Below are 18,503 nucleotides of genomic sequence, written 5' to 3'. Positions count from 1 at the left end.
ACACAAACAAGGAGGACGACCTTTTGACCCCAAAGGGTGAAAGGTTAGCACTCCGACAGTCTGCAGACGAAATGCATGACTCTTTCTACTACTGCTGGCATTCCCTCCCATCTTACAGCACTAAACAACTCCCCTTCGAAATGCACCCTCTTACAGACGTTGACTTTTTTCTAGTCATAAACCAAGACAAAACATTGATCTTGGATTTTCAAGCAAGATATACTGTTACGAAAATATTAGGAAAGGAAGGGAGACAGTCATTCTGCCACAAACAATTATGGATTTGCATTTTAGGCAGAAAAAAATGGGACAAAAGTCTGAGTTAATGACATTGTTGGATTTTTTTTCAGAACACTTTTGTGTCAGTCATATTCATGGATTCCATTACAAGTATGAAGACTGTTTTTTTTTTTTTGTTGGCTTGACATGCAAGTTTTTTTTTCCTCTGACAGGTGTCGAAGGTGTGGACTCTGAGATTAATTGGGGGCACATCATCTATTGATGCAGAAGCTGATATAGATTGTTGCCTTTGTGCGGGTGCGAAAGTTTGAAGCAAAGAAAGCGAGTGTTGGGCCTGGAGGAAATATTCACTGCTTTCTTTAAAACATGAAGGCATGAATAAAAGTGATGGATTTGTGCTACCCAGGAGGCTCGCTTTTATATATTATCTGAGGGTATGGGGTGACTAAGCTGGGTGAACAGACAACTTGTGATTTCATATTCATGACTTTCTCGAACACTGTGGCAAAAGGAATTATAAACAAATCAAGTGAAAAGGATAAAGAGTCATCGTCCAGAATCTCGATGCGTGTTCGCCAAAGTCAAAACCTTGCCTTTGCAAGTACCACGAGGGGGAGCGAGGTCACCCTCTGCATCAAAACAATGACTCACTTGACACCCACGTGTACACACACACACTACCACACACATACACACACAGCAAAACAAAGGAAGTACGCACAAGATAAAACAACTTACACAACATAGCATCCTCCTGCAGCATAATTCTTAAACATGTCACTATACTTCAACATGACAATGTGCAATGAAGCAACTTGTGGGCAGCACGCAAACACCACTTCACTGCATAGCTGAAGGCAGAGCACAATCTAGAGTTATGCAGTTGAAATTACAGGTTAAGAGGGCAGGGGTCTAGGCAAAAAGACTCCTTTGATGGAATCGTCATTACAGCCCAAGGATAATAGTCTAGTCAGAAAGTCATTTTACATTTTAATTCACTATAACAGGTTTACTGATGTTTTGACTTTAAAACAGTTTCAGCTTAAAGGGCCATAGAGCATTCCTACCCTTGACAGGGGAAATGTATGCCATTATTTGGTAGATGTACAACAAAAATGAGTTAAGATATGTGGTCAATAGTCGATAAAATATACACAAATAGGTGATTTTGTCAATGGTAAATGATACAGTACATGACATTTATAGCAGTCAATAAGGCCTTCTTCAGACTCAGACCTTTTTCCCCCAATATCGACTTAATGGAAAAAAAGATAGACTTACTTTTTGGTGGATTGTCGAAAGCAGAGCTTTGTCACAGGGTTCCAACTCACAAAGAGGACAGTTTTTCACCAATATCTGTCAAGTTATTCCTTGATTGCTTCAAATTCTGCCCCAAATCTGAAAAAAGGACCCGATCTTCTCACAGAAAGAACAACTCAAATCCTTCCAGTTTACAATTGTATTGAAGTTTCTTAGTGATAGGAAAGGATTAGCTGGTTGTGAGTGCAATCAGTAAATTGCAGACAGGTGCTTTGTGTTTTCTGCAAAAATCTCATTGGTCAAAATGTTTGTGCAGAATCGGTTGGAACAAAAACCTGGACCCCAGCGGCCTTGGAGGACCGGTTTGTCCACCCCTGGTATAAAGGTTGAATCTACTGTTATGACTGCAAAATGCACCCAGAGAAAGAGATCTGTCTGGAAAAGGATTTGGCAGTGTTGCTTACAAGGATGTGTTAAGTCAGTTTTTATTATTTTTGGGGTAAAGTGAGGTAAAGTGACATTTTAAAAAGACCAAACTGGCTGCAACTGTGAATGTGCACAATAAAGTCAGTTTGATGTGCTTTTAGAAGAAGAAAAAACTTAGAATTCCTGGGAAAATGCTTGTAAAACTCATTAAATAATTAATGCAGACTTATACAGGCTTAGGTAAACAACACGTGTAATTTAATAAAAGAGATCTGATTAGATTTCAATAAAAACTAAAAAAATGCTTTATACTGAGTGTTTTACTTACATGTCAGCAGTAGGCTTTTGCCATCTTGTGGCCAAAACTGTAAGGACAAGACATTCTACATATTAGGGCTGTGAAAATTGAGATTACTTGACAAAACATTTTAATACATTCACAGTTACGAATATTATATATTTAGAGCTATTCGTATTTTAGGAATCTGTGAAAAAGTCATAGAACAACAACCCTAATACAGTTAAAGTTCAAATCCGGAACCTCTTACTGCGATGCAGACACGCCAACCGTTACCTTCTGAACGTTCAACCAAAAAAATGAAGGCAAAGGAGTTAAAAAAAAAAAACATTTGGGACTGTGTTGGGTTTTCGCAGTGATTTTTAATTGGAGTAAAATCACAAGTTTATACACCTGCCATTTTCACTAGAAGTCAAATGCACGTTTGCTTATTTCCGGAACAGAACGGGCTTCAACGTCTGTTACATGTCAGAGAGAGAGAGAAAGAAAGAGCCCGAGAACAGAAACATTGGTATTGTGTCAAATACGTAATATATATTTATATATTCATTAAAGAAAAGAAAAACAAAAACTTTTGCCTCGTGGCACTACTTGGAGACTACAGTCACAGTTGTTTGGAACCATCGGCATGTTGAATGTGGAAAAAAGAACGGGAAGGGGACAAAGTGTCTTCACCAGGCCCTGGTGTACATACAATACCATCAGTTTTCTGTGACTGAGATCACAGAAAGCAGGAGGTTTGCTGGTACAGCTTTAACAAAAATTAGACACTTCCTTAACTGCTCTTGTTGGGATCTTTTATGCTAAGGTGTAGGGGCATTTTTTGTTGTTGCATTTAGCCATAATACGAGTGTCCAATCCTGATCTTGCATGGACGATACTGTTGATGTGCAATATTTTATTTTGTTTCCTTGTTGTTTCTTTTTTTGTTGGCATGATATTTCTACATAGGCTTTTTAAGACAGAGGGTCAAAAAAAACAATCCATGGTGATTGATTAACTGTAGGTTTGTCCTTCTGGTGGCTGCGGAAGCTTCATATTTTCTTTGGACACCATTAGACGCCTTAACTCTTGAAGGACAATTTTAATGCTATAAGAATTCTGCCATTTTGCTAATATCGGTATGCTCCGTGAGTCCACCTGTGTTGACAAACACAAAGTGTTGACAGCAAGAAAATCAGTATATGAAAACGGAATAAAAGTGTGCTTACCGTTCCGTTGGAATTATTTATCCCATTCATGGTGATCTTTGTTACAAATCTAACAGTCGGGGCCGTTTCTGGGTATCTGGGTCCGCATTCCACTTTCAGGCTATATATTCTGTTCTCGTAATTGGTCTGAGAAAATGGCAGAGTAAAAAAATGACTTTAAAATTGTATCGAAAATCACCTGAATGGAAACGTCTGCGATTAGAACGTGTTAAATCTTTGCACATCTTGCAATCTAAGTAAAACTTCTTACTCTGGCTGGACCGATGATCATGCCGGTCCACTGTGTGAGAGTCATGTCCTCGTCGTCCTCCAAACCCCAGCTGACCGTGCCATCGCCTTCGCCTTTTTGCCCCTCCTCCAGCTCCTCCAACAAGCGGAAATTGCGTGGGACTTTAACTCCTGAAACAACACAATATTGGGAAAAAAATCGTCATTCAAAAGCAGCTGTCAGTCAACAGGAGACACAAACAATGCTGTTTTTCCCCCCTTACATTTTCCAGTTCAGACACGCCATGGTCCAAACCATTAACAAATTTGTAATCACTTGGGGATAAAAATAACCATCAATTTAATCTATTGTGAAAAAAAAATAATTTGCAGCACAGTGTGACTAATCTGTCAATTTCATGTAATATTGCTTTATTGTTGTTTACATTTAATAAATGAATAATAGACAAAAGCTCAATAGTTGGTGGATAATGGAATGCATTTAGAAAGGAATTACAAACCAAATATCTGATTATTCCATCACCAGAGAGACAATAATGATTTAAAAAAAAAGGTCTGTACTAGATACCTGTATTTGCTCCTCTATTCATAAATATTGTCTATTTGAAGATGTATAATGGTATGTAAAGTTTAGGTGACTGATCAGGATGCATTGTGTCATCATAAAAATGATGATTTTTAGGTATGACGCTTTTTTTGTGTTTGAATTTTTTACAATAAACTTCAACGAGAGCGTCAATGCACAGTCTAATAAAAAGAAGTTAAAATCTTTAGGAACCGCAGGTGCACAGTGACATGGCGCTAAGCACCTATCTCATTATTTGCAAAAGCCTAAGCTAAATTGAGGACTAGAAAGCGGAAAATTCATGAAATAGGCCATTTATCCATCTTCCAGTCGCGGCAGGTTATTCCATAAACTGATTGCCTGCTAATTTCAAACAAATTACAAGCCTGGTTCAATCTAGTATTGGTACGGTGTACTTTGGAAGATGGCAAACCCCAAGGCTGTCTGTCTATCAACATTCTTAAAATTCTACAGTGACAAAATGAAGTCCATACTGATACTTAAAAAAAAAATTAAAGAATAAACATGCTACTTGACCGATGACTTGGTCGAGCGACTGAAAAATGACAAACAACATGACATTCCATGTTGTTAGAGACCTTTAAGAAGACCTTTGCCTCATTTTACCAGCCCTTCAACAGCGAGGTAAAGTCAGAAAAACTTGTTAGGCTGGATTGACAACAATTACCCGTCAAAATTCAGTTGTTAAGGGGAGAAGGTATTCAAGGCAAGGATTCAAGATTCCACTGATACTTAATGTAGGATTTCCAAATAAATAACATGATACGATATTCTGATTTCCATCGGAGGGCAAAACCTATTTGTATTTGTATTCTTGGAGTTACAAAATATGTAGATTAAAAAAAACTTCTCAAAGGACAAAATGACATTCATTTCAGACCGTACTTCATATTAATGGCCGACAAGTGTTTCTATGAGAAGATTTAATATACTTCTGATTTTACTGCATCCTTGGCGTTGTTAAGTGATAGACGGTACACGCCAAAAATTTGACTCAGCGTCAATAGTAAAAACAGGGACATTTTACCATATAGGATTGATTCATTGCTTATAAACGATTGTCACGGGGTGAGTAGGATACCTCCACAATCATGTTTACGACTCAATTATGCCTCAACAGGTTCACGTCAAAATTAATTGACAATCAATCGATGAATTAGTTTGCACAGCATCTTAAGCCATAGAGATAAAAATGCTTTATTGTGGATATGCTCGATAATCAGCCATCTGCTGAGAGTTACGCCACAGGACTCACCGTGACTGCTGATTTTCTTATACTAATGATTAAAAGTAACGGCCTTTCTGTTTCTGGCTGATGTGATAACAGCAGCCCGGTTAATAACAGCACTGCAAAGGCAGTGAATCCAAGTGTCACAGGAAGAAGTGCTCAGTACATCCTTAAGAAACTTGCGCACAAAAACAGCGGTCTGACATTCTCTCACCCCGTAATACATGATGCAGACGTAAAAAGTAGCCAGCACTCAAAGACAATCAATTCCTGATCATCATAGATGTCCACCCTTACTATTTTACAGCAGAGGAGAATGAAAAGAAATCACAAACACCGAGAAAACAAATGAATTGAAAAAGTGGATAAAACACAACTATGCCATTCATTTTCTAACCCATACTCATAAAAAGCAAGACTAGCAGAATGACTTGGATTGTCATCCAATTCTGGACAACATGCAATTATGGGTGCCTTTACAAAAATAATGTACTTAAATGCATGTTGTCCTAAAGGCAACAGAGCAAATTGACACACAGACATTGACGCCTGTTCACATTTTATAGCATAGTTGGCCAAGTTGTTACCCTTGAGCAGTGTCTAAAATTGTTCATAAGGGCAGACAGTTATTGTTGTTTTTGTTTCACATTTGATTCACAATGCCTCAATGATGGTTTTATTTAGTTTATGGAAAAATAAAATAATTAATATGCAGAAGTACACTAAAGGGGTGCATTGTTAAATCCTAACTTGCTTGAATGTTACTTTTTGTTACAATTTGAGATTTGATGTTACTTTTCACCTTTTGCCTTCTGTGTGGGATTAATAGCTCTATTCTTCAGTAGCAAATAATTTATGAATTATAATAATTTATGAATAATGTATTTATAGAGGAATCATTTTCTTACAAGCCCTTAAGCGTGTTTATTCACCAACAATGGTTTATCTATTTTATGTATGGTCTCCAATCGCATAGCATATTATTCAGAATAAAAGATGAACTTCAGTTTTTATTCATGGCAGATCTACTCCCAAGCGTCTTGCATCTTTTAAAATGTACTGGTCGCAAAACAAAATACCAGCTGAACAATCAGCAGTGGAAAACAAACCTCATTGATATACAAGTCTCCCACTCCAAAGTGGTTTGGATGCCCAAAAATTCCTCAATTCCCATATTAATATTGTAATTGGTTTCAACACATCTCCAAGGTGCTAGAACATCATTCTTTGTTGATCACCGGATCTAAAACGGATACTTTTCCACCAAAATGTACCAGCAAATTTCAAAATAACCCACCCTGATTATGTAGCGTTACTCATTGTACTTGTATTGCACCTACATAAAAGCAATGTGTGCACATATATACACAAAAATGCAACAAGCCACATCTTGCAATGCCAGCAATCTCAGACAGTTTGAGTTCGATCTGTCTCGAGGGCGTCAACGGTGAAAGGAACGTCTCAGTTTCTTGTTCTTAGTACTTGTACTTAGAAATTATTGACAAACCAGCTAGTTTCCAGTTCGTTGACAAGGGCGTGGTCACAAATAGGTTTGCAATAGGCTGATTGGTCACCGGCTCTAGCTGGAATTTAAGGGGTAAACACTTTAAACACACTATTTTATTCTTTAATTCATTCATTTTCTGAACCACTTGTCTTTTTAAAATTTGAAACGTCAGCAAAGAGATTAATGGATTAATCACTGGAATGGCATCATAATACATTAGTCAGAAACTATTAAAAATTTGTAAATAGAATGAGTGTCAGGAGAAAAAAAAATTAAATATATTATTGTCATATCAAAATGAGATCACACCTGCAATATTTTAGAAATGAAAGCATGGAGGCAATTTTAACTGTCTTGGAGACATTTAAGGTCGTCCCTAATATTGCCCCTTCAATAATTTGTCCTTGATAGAAAAGAGAAAATATTCAATTTACAAAAACTTTACACATACACACTAGTTAACATTCAAGCCAAACAAGTGGGTGCCACCCAGATATTTCCAGTATAATTACTTGACTACAATTATACAAAGGGTCGCAGTGGGTGCAGGTTTAAGTTCAAAACCATAAAAGGAAACCTTTACACCGGATAGAATCAATGTATTGCAGTCAGGTACATCAAATATAATTGGTTAAATTGTCTGTGCTGGATCGGTTGGATGAAAAACCTGCAACCAGGATTGGCCAACCCTAGTATAGACAAACTACAACACGTCACAGCTCTGTTATATTTTGGGCGTACCCCGTTGCTATTTTCAACCTATGTTCTTGAATGTAAAAGAAATACAACACCTGGTGATGCTAAATATAAACCCGTGGTCCGAAAACTATTTAAATATGTTGTCTTTTGCATCCAAAAGGAAAAATGATCGTTTTGTAAATGACGTTATTCTTTCAGAATGAGCAACTCTTGGGACATCCTCGGTGAAAGGACTGCGAATAAAACACAATTAGCTAAAATATTGCACGGCAAAACGATGACGATGCTTATTTTAAATACATTTGAACGCAAAGGCGAAGGGGAGTATTTTGACTCGATTTTTTTTGGGAGGAATGAAATGCCACAAAATTAATATCGCGAGTTTTGTCGTTCAGGTCACTTGACAATGTTAAAATCCAGACGACATAAAATGATGATCTAACCGTCTGACCACTAAACACGATGAATATGATCTGCACATTGTTCCAAATAATGAAAAACCACGCTCGCTTTATTAATGCGGCCAGGCTAGTCTGAGGTAGCAGTAAATGGAGTGATAACCACTCGGCCAGAATATGAACTTCATCCATTGAATCTTGAGAAATCATTCGTTATCTCTTACATAGTTTCTTTTACGGATAAATGACAACTTTAAAACAAGTCACAGCCGGTGTATCTATAAACGAGTTGTATTCACGAGCTTTTCCGTCTTGTCCCAACGCCTCGGCTTCTGTTAGCATCACACTAGCGTCGCACGCATTATATGGCGCTTCTCCTCACTGCGGGATCTTGATTTCTTTCTTTTCCTTTGAAATAATTTGCTCGTAAGTGTCGGAGCGGAGTTACAGAAGGGTTAGGGATGAATCGTTCACGATTTTTATATATGTAAGACCGCTAAATGCTAGTTTGTTTGGCACACAAACCTGAGGAGGCCGCCATCTTCTTCAGCAGAATCCAGAAGCGCAGAGAAGTGTGACGTCACGTCACGGCGCGGTGGGGAAGCGAGCGACACCAGTGACACTCCCTCTTTCTTCTTCCTTTCTCTCGTCCTCCTTGCTGAACAGGTTTGGCGTATTCTGTTCCAAACCACGTCAGAGCAACTGCCGGCTTTGCTCACAACCATATATGTATCAGGTGTGACAAACCTGAGGCTCGCAGGCTAAAAATTTGCCCTGCAGCAAGTGACAAGGATATCATTGAAAATGGCCACATACAAAAAGCTAGAGTACAGTCCATATTCTATTGCAGTTCTCACTTTTAACACTAGATGGGGCTAGCCATTTTACCTACTTTAGTTGAGAGGTCAAAATCTGACATGTAGACTAGGTAGTAAACTATTCAGTTAAAAAATACATGTCAGTGTAATACATTTAGCAATATTGGTTGTGTATTTATTCACTTTATGTTGTCACTGATTTGTAAAGTTTGACTCAATCAGTATACATGTAAATGAAAATTTACCATTTCATTTTATATAAAAAAAAAAAATATATATACGTACACACAATGTAATGATATACTAAATATTGTCGTGTTTAACAAATTAAAGTAGTACATAGAAGTATTTTTCTGAAAGGAGCCCTCAGAGAAAAGTTTGGCCATCCAGTTTTAAATATTTTCAAAAAAATATAGGGTTTTATACTACAAATCCAGCTAAAACAAAGATTATATTTTCAGAGTCCGAAAAACAAAATGAGCAACACTCTGGCAAGCAGCTTTTATTTTCTTATGTACAAAAAAATAGCATCATTAATAACTAAGTGGTGCAGTAAGCAATTACATTGTTACATACTTAAGCTCAAATATTTCTTTTCTTTTCCCTAAGAACTAAAACTCAAGTCACACCCACTCACAGGATGTTTTAATGATACATTCTTTGACAAGTGACCAAAAAATACATAGTTTAAGTCTAACTATACACTGTCACGTTACATCTCAAATCAGGAGCCGCACCGTCTTTCCGGTGACCGTCAGGTAATCCTCGTCGGCGAGCGCTCGGAGTGCCTCGTCGAATAACTCCTTGGTGATGGCCTGAGGAATGAAAAAAGAAGACTTAATTCCTGACTAGACACCAGGAATAATAAAGCTTACCATTTCCGATTGCCCTCGCAGGTCCTCGAGCAGCTGCTGGTACTTCATTGCGGGCATCTTGCCTTTGGCTTGGATCAGCTTCTTGAGGGCCTGGGCCACCTCCTCTTTACGCTTACGGGCTGTTGCGCTCATGCCTGACAACAGAAAATGGATTCCCTCAAATTGTGCTTATTATAGGTAAAGGATGGTTACAAAAGATTTAATGAAAAAGCATAAAAAAATGGCTGCATGTTAGGACCTACCGTATGCATGCATGTACATCTATGTGTATGTATATATTTGCTTATATATGTATGTGTATAATATATATGTATATATATATATGTATGTGTGTATATATATATGTGTGTATATATATATATGTGTGTGTATATATATATGTGTGTATATATGTGTGTGTGTGTATATATATATATATATATATATATATATATATATATATATATATATATATATATATATATATATATATATATATATATATATATATATATATATATATATATATATATATATATATATATATATATATATATATATATATATATACGGTTATTTATATATTTCTTCATGTATTTATTAATTAACCTATCTATTTATGTCTAAAATGTCTTTCCTATTTCTGCATCCTCACCCTCTTGCTACAGTGACAACGAAATTTCCCAAATACGGGATGAATAAAGTTATCCAATGTGATGTGAGCGTTTACCAGTGGTAAGGATGGAGATGTCCACGAAGCCCGTCCTGGGGTCAGTGGCTGATTGCTTGAGGGCCTCCCTGTGCAACCTCCTGGCCTCCTCCACGTCGATAGTTTCCACCTTCTCGGAGAAGCGCACCTTGGCGTGAGCCTCAGCCAAGCGGATCAAAGACTCTAGCTGTCGGGGGTAGGCGGAAACCATTCCTCTGCCGCTGCCAATTTTCCTCATGTCGACATAGGCCTGAGGGAGAAATCAAAGCCACTAAAAATTCCATCGCAGATAGCAGAAGCTTATTTTGGATGTCAGCCATTGAAAGCAATAAACGCCATCGATGGTAGGAAACAAGTTTCAGATTTTGGAGCGTCCACGTTTAAGTGAATAACTGTTCATTGTCAAATGAGATCAATTATTTAAATAGGTTATTATTTAGATATGTGACTGATCTTAAAAAATGTCCAAAACCCATTTTTGGGGCCTGCAAATATTTTTCAAATAACGTGTTTACATTTGTTTTAAATAAAAAAAAAGGAAAACAACATACCAATACTTTCAATTCTTAAATATTTCAATAGAAAAATCAGGAAAAAAAAAGTCAATTGTAATCATTGAAGATGGTTAAGAAAAAAATCCTTTTAAATGTTTGATTTATTTTAAATAAAAATGAAAACTTAAAGATTCAAATGTCTGAATTCCATGTTGAAAGCAGAATATTGACCAATTGAAAAAGTTATGTATCATTCATAGCCCTTTGCACTTTGCAGGTCATTTGGTTTTGAGTTCCCATGTACATTGACAATCAAAGTGATGAGTTATGGCAGCTTTATCAAGAGTCCTACCTCAATAAGCGCCTGACTAGCTTCCTCATTGAGTCGAGGAGCAATGTAGGTCCGTGCGTAAGCAATGTAATCCTTGAGCACAGCCATGTCTAGGAACTCTTCCTCTATCTGCTCCTCACTCTGGTAGTACAACGACACCAAGTGGTGGGCCAAACGACGGTCATATGCCTCATCCTGAGGGTCCAGCATCAGGAAAATCAGATCGAATCTGCCAGGAAGCGAAAGCCATATTAGATTAGTATATTTTAAAACAGCATGTGACTGGACAAAAGCTGAACTGACCTGGAGAGCAGCGTGTGGGGCAGCCGGATGTTCTCAATGGTGGTCTTTTTGGGGTTCCACTGCGATTCCACCGGATTGGCGGCAGCCAATACGGCGGTGCGGGCGTTCAGCTGGCAAATGATTCCCGCCTGCGCTCGATAGAGAGGAAATGCGTGAAGCCAGGAGCCCGTTTCCACCCACACGCGACTGACGAGACCCTTGGCGTGAATACCTTGGCGATGGAGAGCGTCTGCTGCTCCATGACTTCATGGAGCACGGAGCGCGTGCTGTCACTCATCTTGTCGAACTCATCGATGCAGCAGATGCCGTTGTCGCTCAGCACCAAGGCGCCGGTCTGCAGTACAAGCTGCCGCGTCTCCGGGTCCGTCATCACGTAAGCGGTCAGGCCCACAGCGCTGGAGCCTTTCCCGGACGTGTACTGGCCACGGGGTACCACATTGTACACATATTGAAGTAGCTGGGACTTGCTGGTACCCGGATCACCACATAACAGGATGTTGATGTCGGCACGGAAGTTGCCGCGACCCGTCTGGCTGAAGTCCTTCCGGGTGCCACCAAAGAGCTGCAGAAGAATCCCCTGGAAAGAGAAATGATGAATGAAATACAGAATGCTTGTTCATGAGTTGAAAGTGTTCCTGGAAAGAGAAATGATGAATGAAATACAGAATGCTTGTTCATGAGTTGAAAGTGTTCATGAGTTGAAAGTGTTCATACGTTGAAAGTGTTCATACGTTGAAAGTGTTCATGAGTTGAAAGTGTTCATGAGTTGAAAGTGTTCATAAGTTGAAAGTGTTCATAAGTTGAAAGTGTTCATAAGTTGAAAGTGTTCATAAGTTGAAAGTGTTCATAAGTTGAAAGTGTTCATTAGTTGAAAGTGTTCATAAGTTGAAAGTGTTCAAATTGAAGTTGATTCAGAAATATATTTTGTATTATAATTTATGTCTAAGGCCTATATAAATGTATTGAAGGTTTATACAAGTGCATTTGTATGTTTAAGGCTTGCCAGCATTGGTTTGTACTAGAAAAAAATTAATATAATGGAGAAAATACATACAGTACTGTATACATATATTAGAGAGATGAAGAGATTTACTAGAAACCGGCCGAAAGAAGCAATCTAATGACGATTGCAGTTTTCTTCTTTTTTTTCATTATAAATGATACGGTAGCACTGTATGGCATCATTTGATCAATTATTGTCCAACCTTTGAGCAACGTTCAATACCAAAGAAAATAGTTACAAAAAAACCCTCAATTTTTAGACACGTACCTTTTTGATGTCCTCATGCTCGTAGATGCTGGGCGCCAGGGCGGCGGCAAGGCGCTGATAGACGTCGGGCTTAGCCGCCAGCTCCTTGAGGATCTTCACGCGTTCTTCCGTGAAAAGCTTCTGCTCCGCCTCGTCGTCGATGCCGTGGAGTCGCTTCTTGTCCGTCTTGCGGAAGTGAATGGCATCGATGTGGGTTTTGTACACAGCCTTCACGTTGCTCTGCAGAGGGTTGGCACGCATGGGCACTGCCCGGTAGACGCCTGCAACCATAAGACAGTGTTAACACGTACTGTATTGTTAAGTACCATTGAGTTTTATGGCTTATTTTACACAGACATTTGGACGAAATTTAGTATTGTTAACTTCATTCACAAAAAAAGGCTTTGGGAAAGCTAGATTTAGTTCTCACAAGAAGGCACCCCTCAACTATGAGGCAGGATTGCAAGCTACTCTAAACGATGCTGCTAAAAGAAGTGAACATCAAATGTAAAGAATTTACTTTGTTCGCCCTTCTCTTCTGATTTAAATGCGGATAGCTAGCGCCCATTGCGCCGCAGGGCCCAATTATCTGCCTGAAGGAATGGAGCAGTTTTATATTTAACCATATTTGTCATTGCTTTCACTGCTGTTCAGATTCAAAGAGAATATCTTAATGCCTTTTTTTCACATTAACGCACATTTCATCACTGCAAATTAAACCACTGACTGATATCTAAAATTCTAATTATAGCAAAAAGTTATTTGTTTTTACATTTGCCAATGAATTGCATAGTACATTAGTAGCTTTCTGTGCTGATTTTAAATGTATAAAAGACATATGTTGTTAATACAGCTAATTGGAGGGTCCTATATCTCACCAGTTATGTTGATTCTATCCCCAGGCTGCACTTTGTCCACCAGGTCATTGTGCGCATACACCACAGTGGTGTGTGGAGTCTGGCCCGCTGGCATGTCTTCAGGTGACTCCTGAATCTTGATCTGTTTGCGGTGAGAATGTGACAGATGCCGTGACCCCGCCCACGCACAGCATAAACAAAAAACGCTCAGAAACCCACCATCTGCTTGTCTGAGAACGTCGAGCGGTTGTGAATGAGCGCCAGGCTGTGGGTGGTGTTGCAGTGGCGACACACGGCCGGCTCGGCGATACGCCCGCGATCCACCTCCACGCGCGTGCTGAAGGCGCACACCTGGCACTGGAAGAAGGCTTCCTGCATCTCGGGTATGAGCTGCGAGGTGCGGATCACCATGCCGTTGATGGTGATCAGCTGGTCGATATCTGTTCCCCCGTGACAGAAGGCGCCGTTTACCGTGTCGGTCGCGCCCCAAACGTGTGGCGTGTTACACCAGGCGAGACCCACTCACCTTCTGGGTTCAGGCTCCTCATGTTGCGGGTCTTCACTGCACTGTAGGGACGAACCTGGATCTGGTATTCCAGACTGGAGTCCGGGAAATGCTCAAAGAAGAGCTCGTTGACCGCCATGTCGAAGGTAGGGATGACTTCCTGACGATCATAATTGTTAATGTCAGTTGCCATAAATTTGCAGCAGCGTCTCAAAGAGAGAATTTAAATAAAAAGGGAAAAAACACAAATGTAGGGGAAAAAAATAAATCAAACCTGTGGGTAACAGATGAGCTGCCTATATAGTTCTGCGTCAAAAGATTGCACATGAAGGCAATTGACGTTTAGAACAGGTTCACCAACAACACTGATCTGAAAATAGACCAGACCCAAATAATCAAAAATCACATAACGTAGTTTTTAGGCCTACCGCATGAGTTTTGTGCAAATATCTCACAATAGCATGTGTACAACTGTGGCTCAAAGTTGAAAGATGTATATGAACAAAAAACGGCCCCGTTAGATCACCCGGGGGCCACGTTGACTTTAAAATTTTGACAGATGGGCCGGGTCAGCACAAGATACGATACATATAAAAAAAAAAAACTGCATCCGTTAACAGTACATATGAAACATAAACAGAAAAAAAGGACTATAGTATTAACATACTCATCACTCATTAAAATAAAAAGCCTATATCTGCGTTAGATTCTAGGGGCCAATAATGAAAGTCATTTAAATTGCAGGCCTTACCTCCTCTAGCTTCTGCATGTAGAGAGGTTCGTTGAGATCCAGGCCGGCGTGCTCATCATCCATGCAGGTAGGGTCAACAAACCTTTGCAGAAAGCGCTGTGGAAGAAGTGAATGATGATGAACAAAATTACCATTTAGAATCACTATTGCATCCCACTAGGATTTTGCTGGTTCTCAATGACCGAGAGAACGTAGCAAGTAAATGGTTGAGTCTATTAAGAGCAAAATAACTCCCATCCCTTTTGCCATCACATACCTGAAACTTCTCTTTACAGGTGCCTACGTTGACGTCAGTCCCCCAGATGACCAGCCTCTGGCCCGCGTTGGGTTCGCTGGCTGCTCCTTCACCGTTGGGCTAAGAAGAAAAGCACCAACATAATACAAAATCAGGGTTTATACAACTTATTTACAGTCAAATTTAAGAGCTTTTAATATCAACTTTCCAGTTTCTCCAATGCCCTGCAAACATTATCTTAAAACCTTTTTTTGGCAACATCTAGAGCAGGGGTAGGGAACCTATGGCTCGGGAGCGACATGTGGCTCTTTTGATGGGTACTTATGGCTCTCCATAACTGTGAGCTAAAATCTGGACACTTTGTCTAGAGTCGCTTTAATCTTCCAGTTTTTCCATTGATTAGCATCAGGGTAACAATTTTGTCAACATAATTCTAGGACTTTTTCTACTTTAAAGGCAGTGAAATGACTAAAAATGCACGCGTTTTCATGTATTTTTACTTCTAGTAAATTCTGAGTATGGCTCTCAATGAATAACAATCTCTCTAATAGACAAAAAAATACAATAACAAAAACAAATGATGAAGAATAAATAAAATCAAACATTTGAGTGGTTCTTACCGGCTCAGAATGAAGATCTACTTGAGGGACCTTCCTCACGGAACCCAGGTCAGGACGTTGGCGGGCTGGGGTGCCCCGGATACTACTCCGAGGAGTCCCATACATCAGCGGAGAGCTCATGTCAATGTCGTTGGGGAGGACTGGTTGAAAAAGAGGGTTGAATTAATGTATCACCACTACTGGAAAAAAAACTGTATTCGTCAAGTCACCTGAGGCCCTAGGGCTGGAGAAGAGAGAAACGTCCTGGGGGGCTGCTGGGCTCTGCATGTCTGTAGCGGGTGAGGTGGGCATGGGCATCAGCTCCCCTGCCGATGAGTCGAGAGCTCTGCGCCGCTGAGATGCCGGCGAGGAGAGGACTCCATCGTTGGTGGCTGCAGGTTACAACACAATCCCATTAGTACACTTTCTACAAATCATACAGAAACGTCATATGTATGTACTGTATAACCATCAAGTAGTAAGTACAGCCAACTTACGTGTGGACGGGTTGGTATTCCTTCCTCTTTTGCGACCAGGAGTTGATGCTGGAGAGGACATTGTGTAGAGTGGATCTGTATAGACGTTATTAATAAATATAAATGTTAAAAGAAAATGCAATGTATGTTTTTATGTCATCAACCTGAATTTGTATTTGAGAAGAGTTAATGGTGGGCTCATCAAGGCAAGTTTAGTGTTTAATATGTTACTCTGAGACAATGAAAACTATCGAAAACGAGCCAATGCTAGAAATAACATAAAATGGATAGAAATGCGTATACAACACACATACATCATAGTGGAAAGAATAATTAAAAAGTTAAATCATTTAATATGCAAGACATGCATTATGGTTCATAACAAAAAGTCAGCATGCTATCATATTGAGAAAATCTCCTTTCTCGCTGCCTTTGTTTGTTAAGGCGACAAAATACTTTAACGATAGACAACAGTGAATAAATTAATCCAGTAAGTGTGATGTTTGACAACTGTTTCCATGACTAACATTTCCCGTGGCTGCACTGAAAACACCCTTACCAACAGTACAAGAATTACCAAGAAAGAAGAAACGTACAACAACACGGTGTTCATGCTAACCCAAATAAAAAGTGTTGATTTAATTGGACGACGGTAGATTCAACATTCGAGGCCAGTTTAATGGCGTTATAGTTAAGCAAAAGTGTCAATTCTTGCTTACCTCTTTGTGCAGACACGTTGGTGGGATTTCTGCAGTGGCGCGAAAATGTCTCTGACGTCAATTTCCCGGGATATTTTGGACCAATGAAAAGCCTGACCGTAACTTTTGTTTCCGGTTCTATCTTTCACTTCCCAGGGGGACACCCGAGGGTTGCTTTCCTCTTTATCCGTGTCAAATAAGGGTTCAGGACCCCTATCTTTTTCATTGTTTTTAAAATATATTTTGGAAAAAGTTATCATTGAATTTAATATATATATTTCGGAATTCAAAAGATTTTTAACTCATATGGTCTCGTCCAAGCATATACAACTTCCTGTTTCCTTTGCCGCATCCATCTGTTCAAGAATGTACACGCTTATAAACTTACATCCATTAATACAACTTTTTCTTCAGTGATGTTATGTGGTAGCTCATTTAAATACTAATTACACGTAACATCTGGATGTTAAAATATAGTTAAACAGTCCTACTAGTATACTGTGTTTGTTTTGGGTTTCACATTGCACATGTGCTCATTGACCACTGGGGGGTGTAATTTTCATTAGTAGTTTTAGAAGTCGTGGGGTTGTAATAACATGCAGTGGGCCTTCAAATATAAGTCTAAATATTTGACACCAGGTCTCTGCACAAGACACCACGTGGTTTGTCATGATTGACTAAATCTATTGTCTTGGTGATATTACCATACAAAATTCAGCTGCAGTCGGTACCATGCATCATTACACTACACTGATAACTTAAGAGAATGTGTATTATGGCAGTTGTAATTTGTAGTGAAACAAAATGGCACAGAAAAAGATGTGACATTTTCGGAATGGTTGAAGTTTTAAGTGGGTGGCACAGATTTTATGTATTTATTTTTACTAGCACACACACATGACGAGAGGGAAAACTATTGTAAGTCCATGTTCTGTGTTCTTGTAGTCAGTTATGTACGCCAGATGACCAAACCCATGACATTTCCACTGACAATCTCAAGGCCCCACGCCCAAACCAGATGTCCGTCATTGTGCAGTACCAGGTCTGACCTATGAGAGGCAGCATGTTTCCAGAAGGCATCCAAACTGGGAAATAACTATACAAATAATTATATTTTAACTTATAATAACTAAGGATTTGACAAACGGAATTATTGAAAAAACACTTACTTTTCATGAGGATAAGCCTTTCGGAAATGAATGAATAATCTCTAATAGTTTGTGGCACAATACTGCCAATTACAGGGCAGTCTTGGTAAGACAACTACAAGACGACTGTTTGGTGGCTATACCACAGCCCTCCGTCGATTTCTGTGTATATTTTAACATCGGCTATGTCTTAATACTTACTATACTTATTTTTGCAAATGCTGGAGACAGATTTCGTGTATTTAACAAACTCAGTCATTAAAGGTGACTAAAAGAGCACCAAGAACATTTAAAAAAATGTGTTTATACACTGATTTAGAAATAGGTCGACTCTAGGAATGTAAAACTAGTTATAATTACAGATATTTTAAACTATGAATACATGTCTTTCAGGG

At 39.1% G+C, this 18,503-nt stretch overlaps 2 protein-coding genes across 4 annotated transcripts; both read right to left on the bottom strand.

Moving 5' to 3' along the window:
• Positions 1 to 2,566: 2,566 nt before the first annotated feature.
• Positions 2,567 to 8,774, bottom strand: ube2v2 (ubiquitin-conjugating enzyme E2 variant 2). The gene is made up of 4 exons (XM_077724883.1): positions 8,607 to 8,774; positions 3,686 to 3,834; positions 3,436 to 3,561; positions 2,567 to 3,364 (listed from the first exon to the last, which is right to left on the bottom strand). Exons 1-4 carry the CDS (start codon positions 8,620 to 8,622, stop codon positions 3,221 to 3,223), a joined length of 435 nt encoding a protein of 144 aa, XP_077581009.1. The 5' UTR covers positions 8,623 to 8,774; the 3' UTR covers positions 2,567 to 3,220.
• A 611-nt stretch (positions 8,775 to 9,385) lies between these two features.
• On the bottom strand, positions 9,386 to 17,109 carry mcm4 (minichromosome maintenance complex component 4). Of its 3 annotated transcripts, none has more exons than XM_077724282.1 (17): positions 16,982 to 17,109; positions 16,284 to 16,358; positions 16,017 to 16,178; positions 15,808 to 15,947; positions 15,209 to 15,307; positions 14,953 to 15,048; positions 14,476 to 14,571; positions 14,223 to 14,361; positions 13,916 to 14,136; positions 13,718 to 13,838; positions 12,861 to 13,120; positions 11,802 to 12,167; positions 11,591 to 11,718; positions 11,309 to 11,516; positions 10,484 to 10,712; positions 9,775 to 9,908; positions 9,386 to 9,714 (listed from the first exon to the last, which is right to left on the bottom strand). In XM_077724282.1, exons 2-17 carry the CDS (start codon positions 16,342 to 16,344, stop codon positions 9,619 to 9,621), a joined length of 2,556 nt encoding a protein of 851 aa, XP_077580408.1. In that variant the 5' UTR covers positions 16,345 to 16,358; positions 16,982 to 17,109; the 3' UTR covers positions 9,386 to 9,618. The 3 variants fall into 3 exon arrangements, with proteins under 3 accessions (XP_077580408.1, XP_077580409.1, XP_077580410.1); XM_077724283.1 differs by lacking the exon at positions 16,982 to 17,109 and adding an exon at positions 16,859 to 16,944; XM_077724284.1 differs by lacking the exon at positions 16,982 to 17,109 and adding an exon at positions 16,882 to 16,927.
• Positions 17,110 to 18,503: the final 1,394 nt, after the last annotated feature.

The sequence above is a fragment of the Stigmatopora nigra genome, chromosome 9 (assembly GCF_051989575.1).
Source record: "Stigmatopora nigra isolate UIUO_SnigA chromosome 9, RoL_Snig_1.1, whole genome shotgun sequence".
Classification (NCBI taxonomy): domain Eukaryota; kingdom Metazoa; phylum Chordata; class Actinopteri; order Syngnathiformes; family Syngnathidae; genus Stigmatopora; species Stigmatopora nigra.
This window is presented reverse-complemented; position numbering and strand designations above follow the sequence as displayed.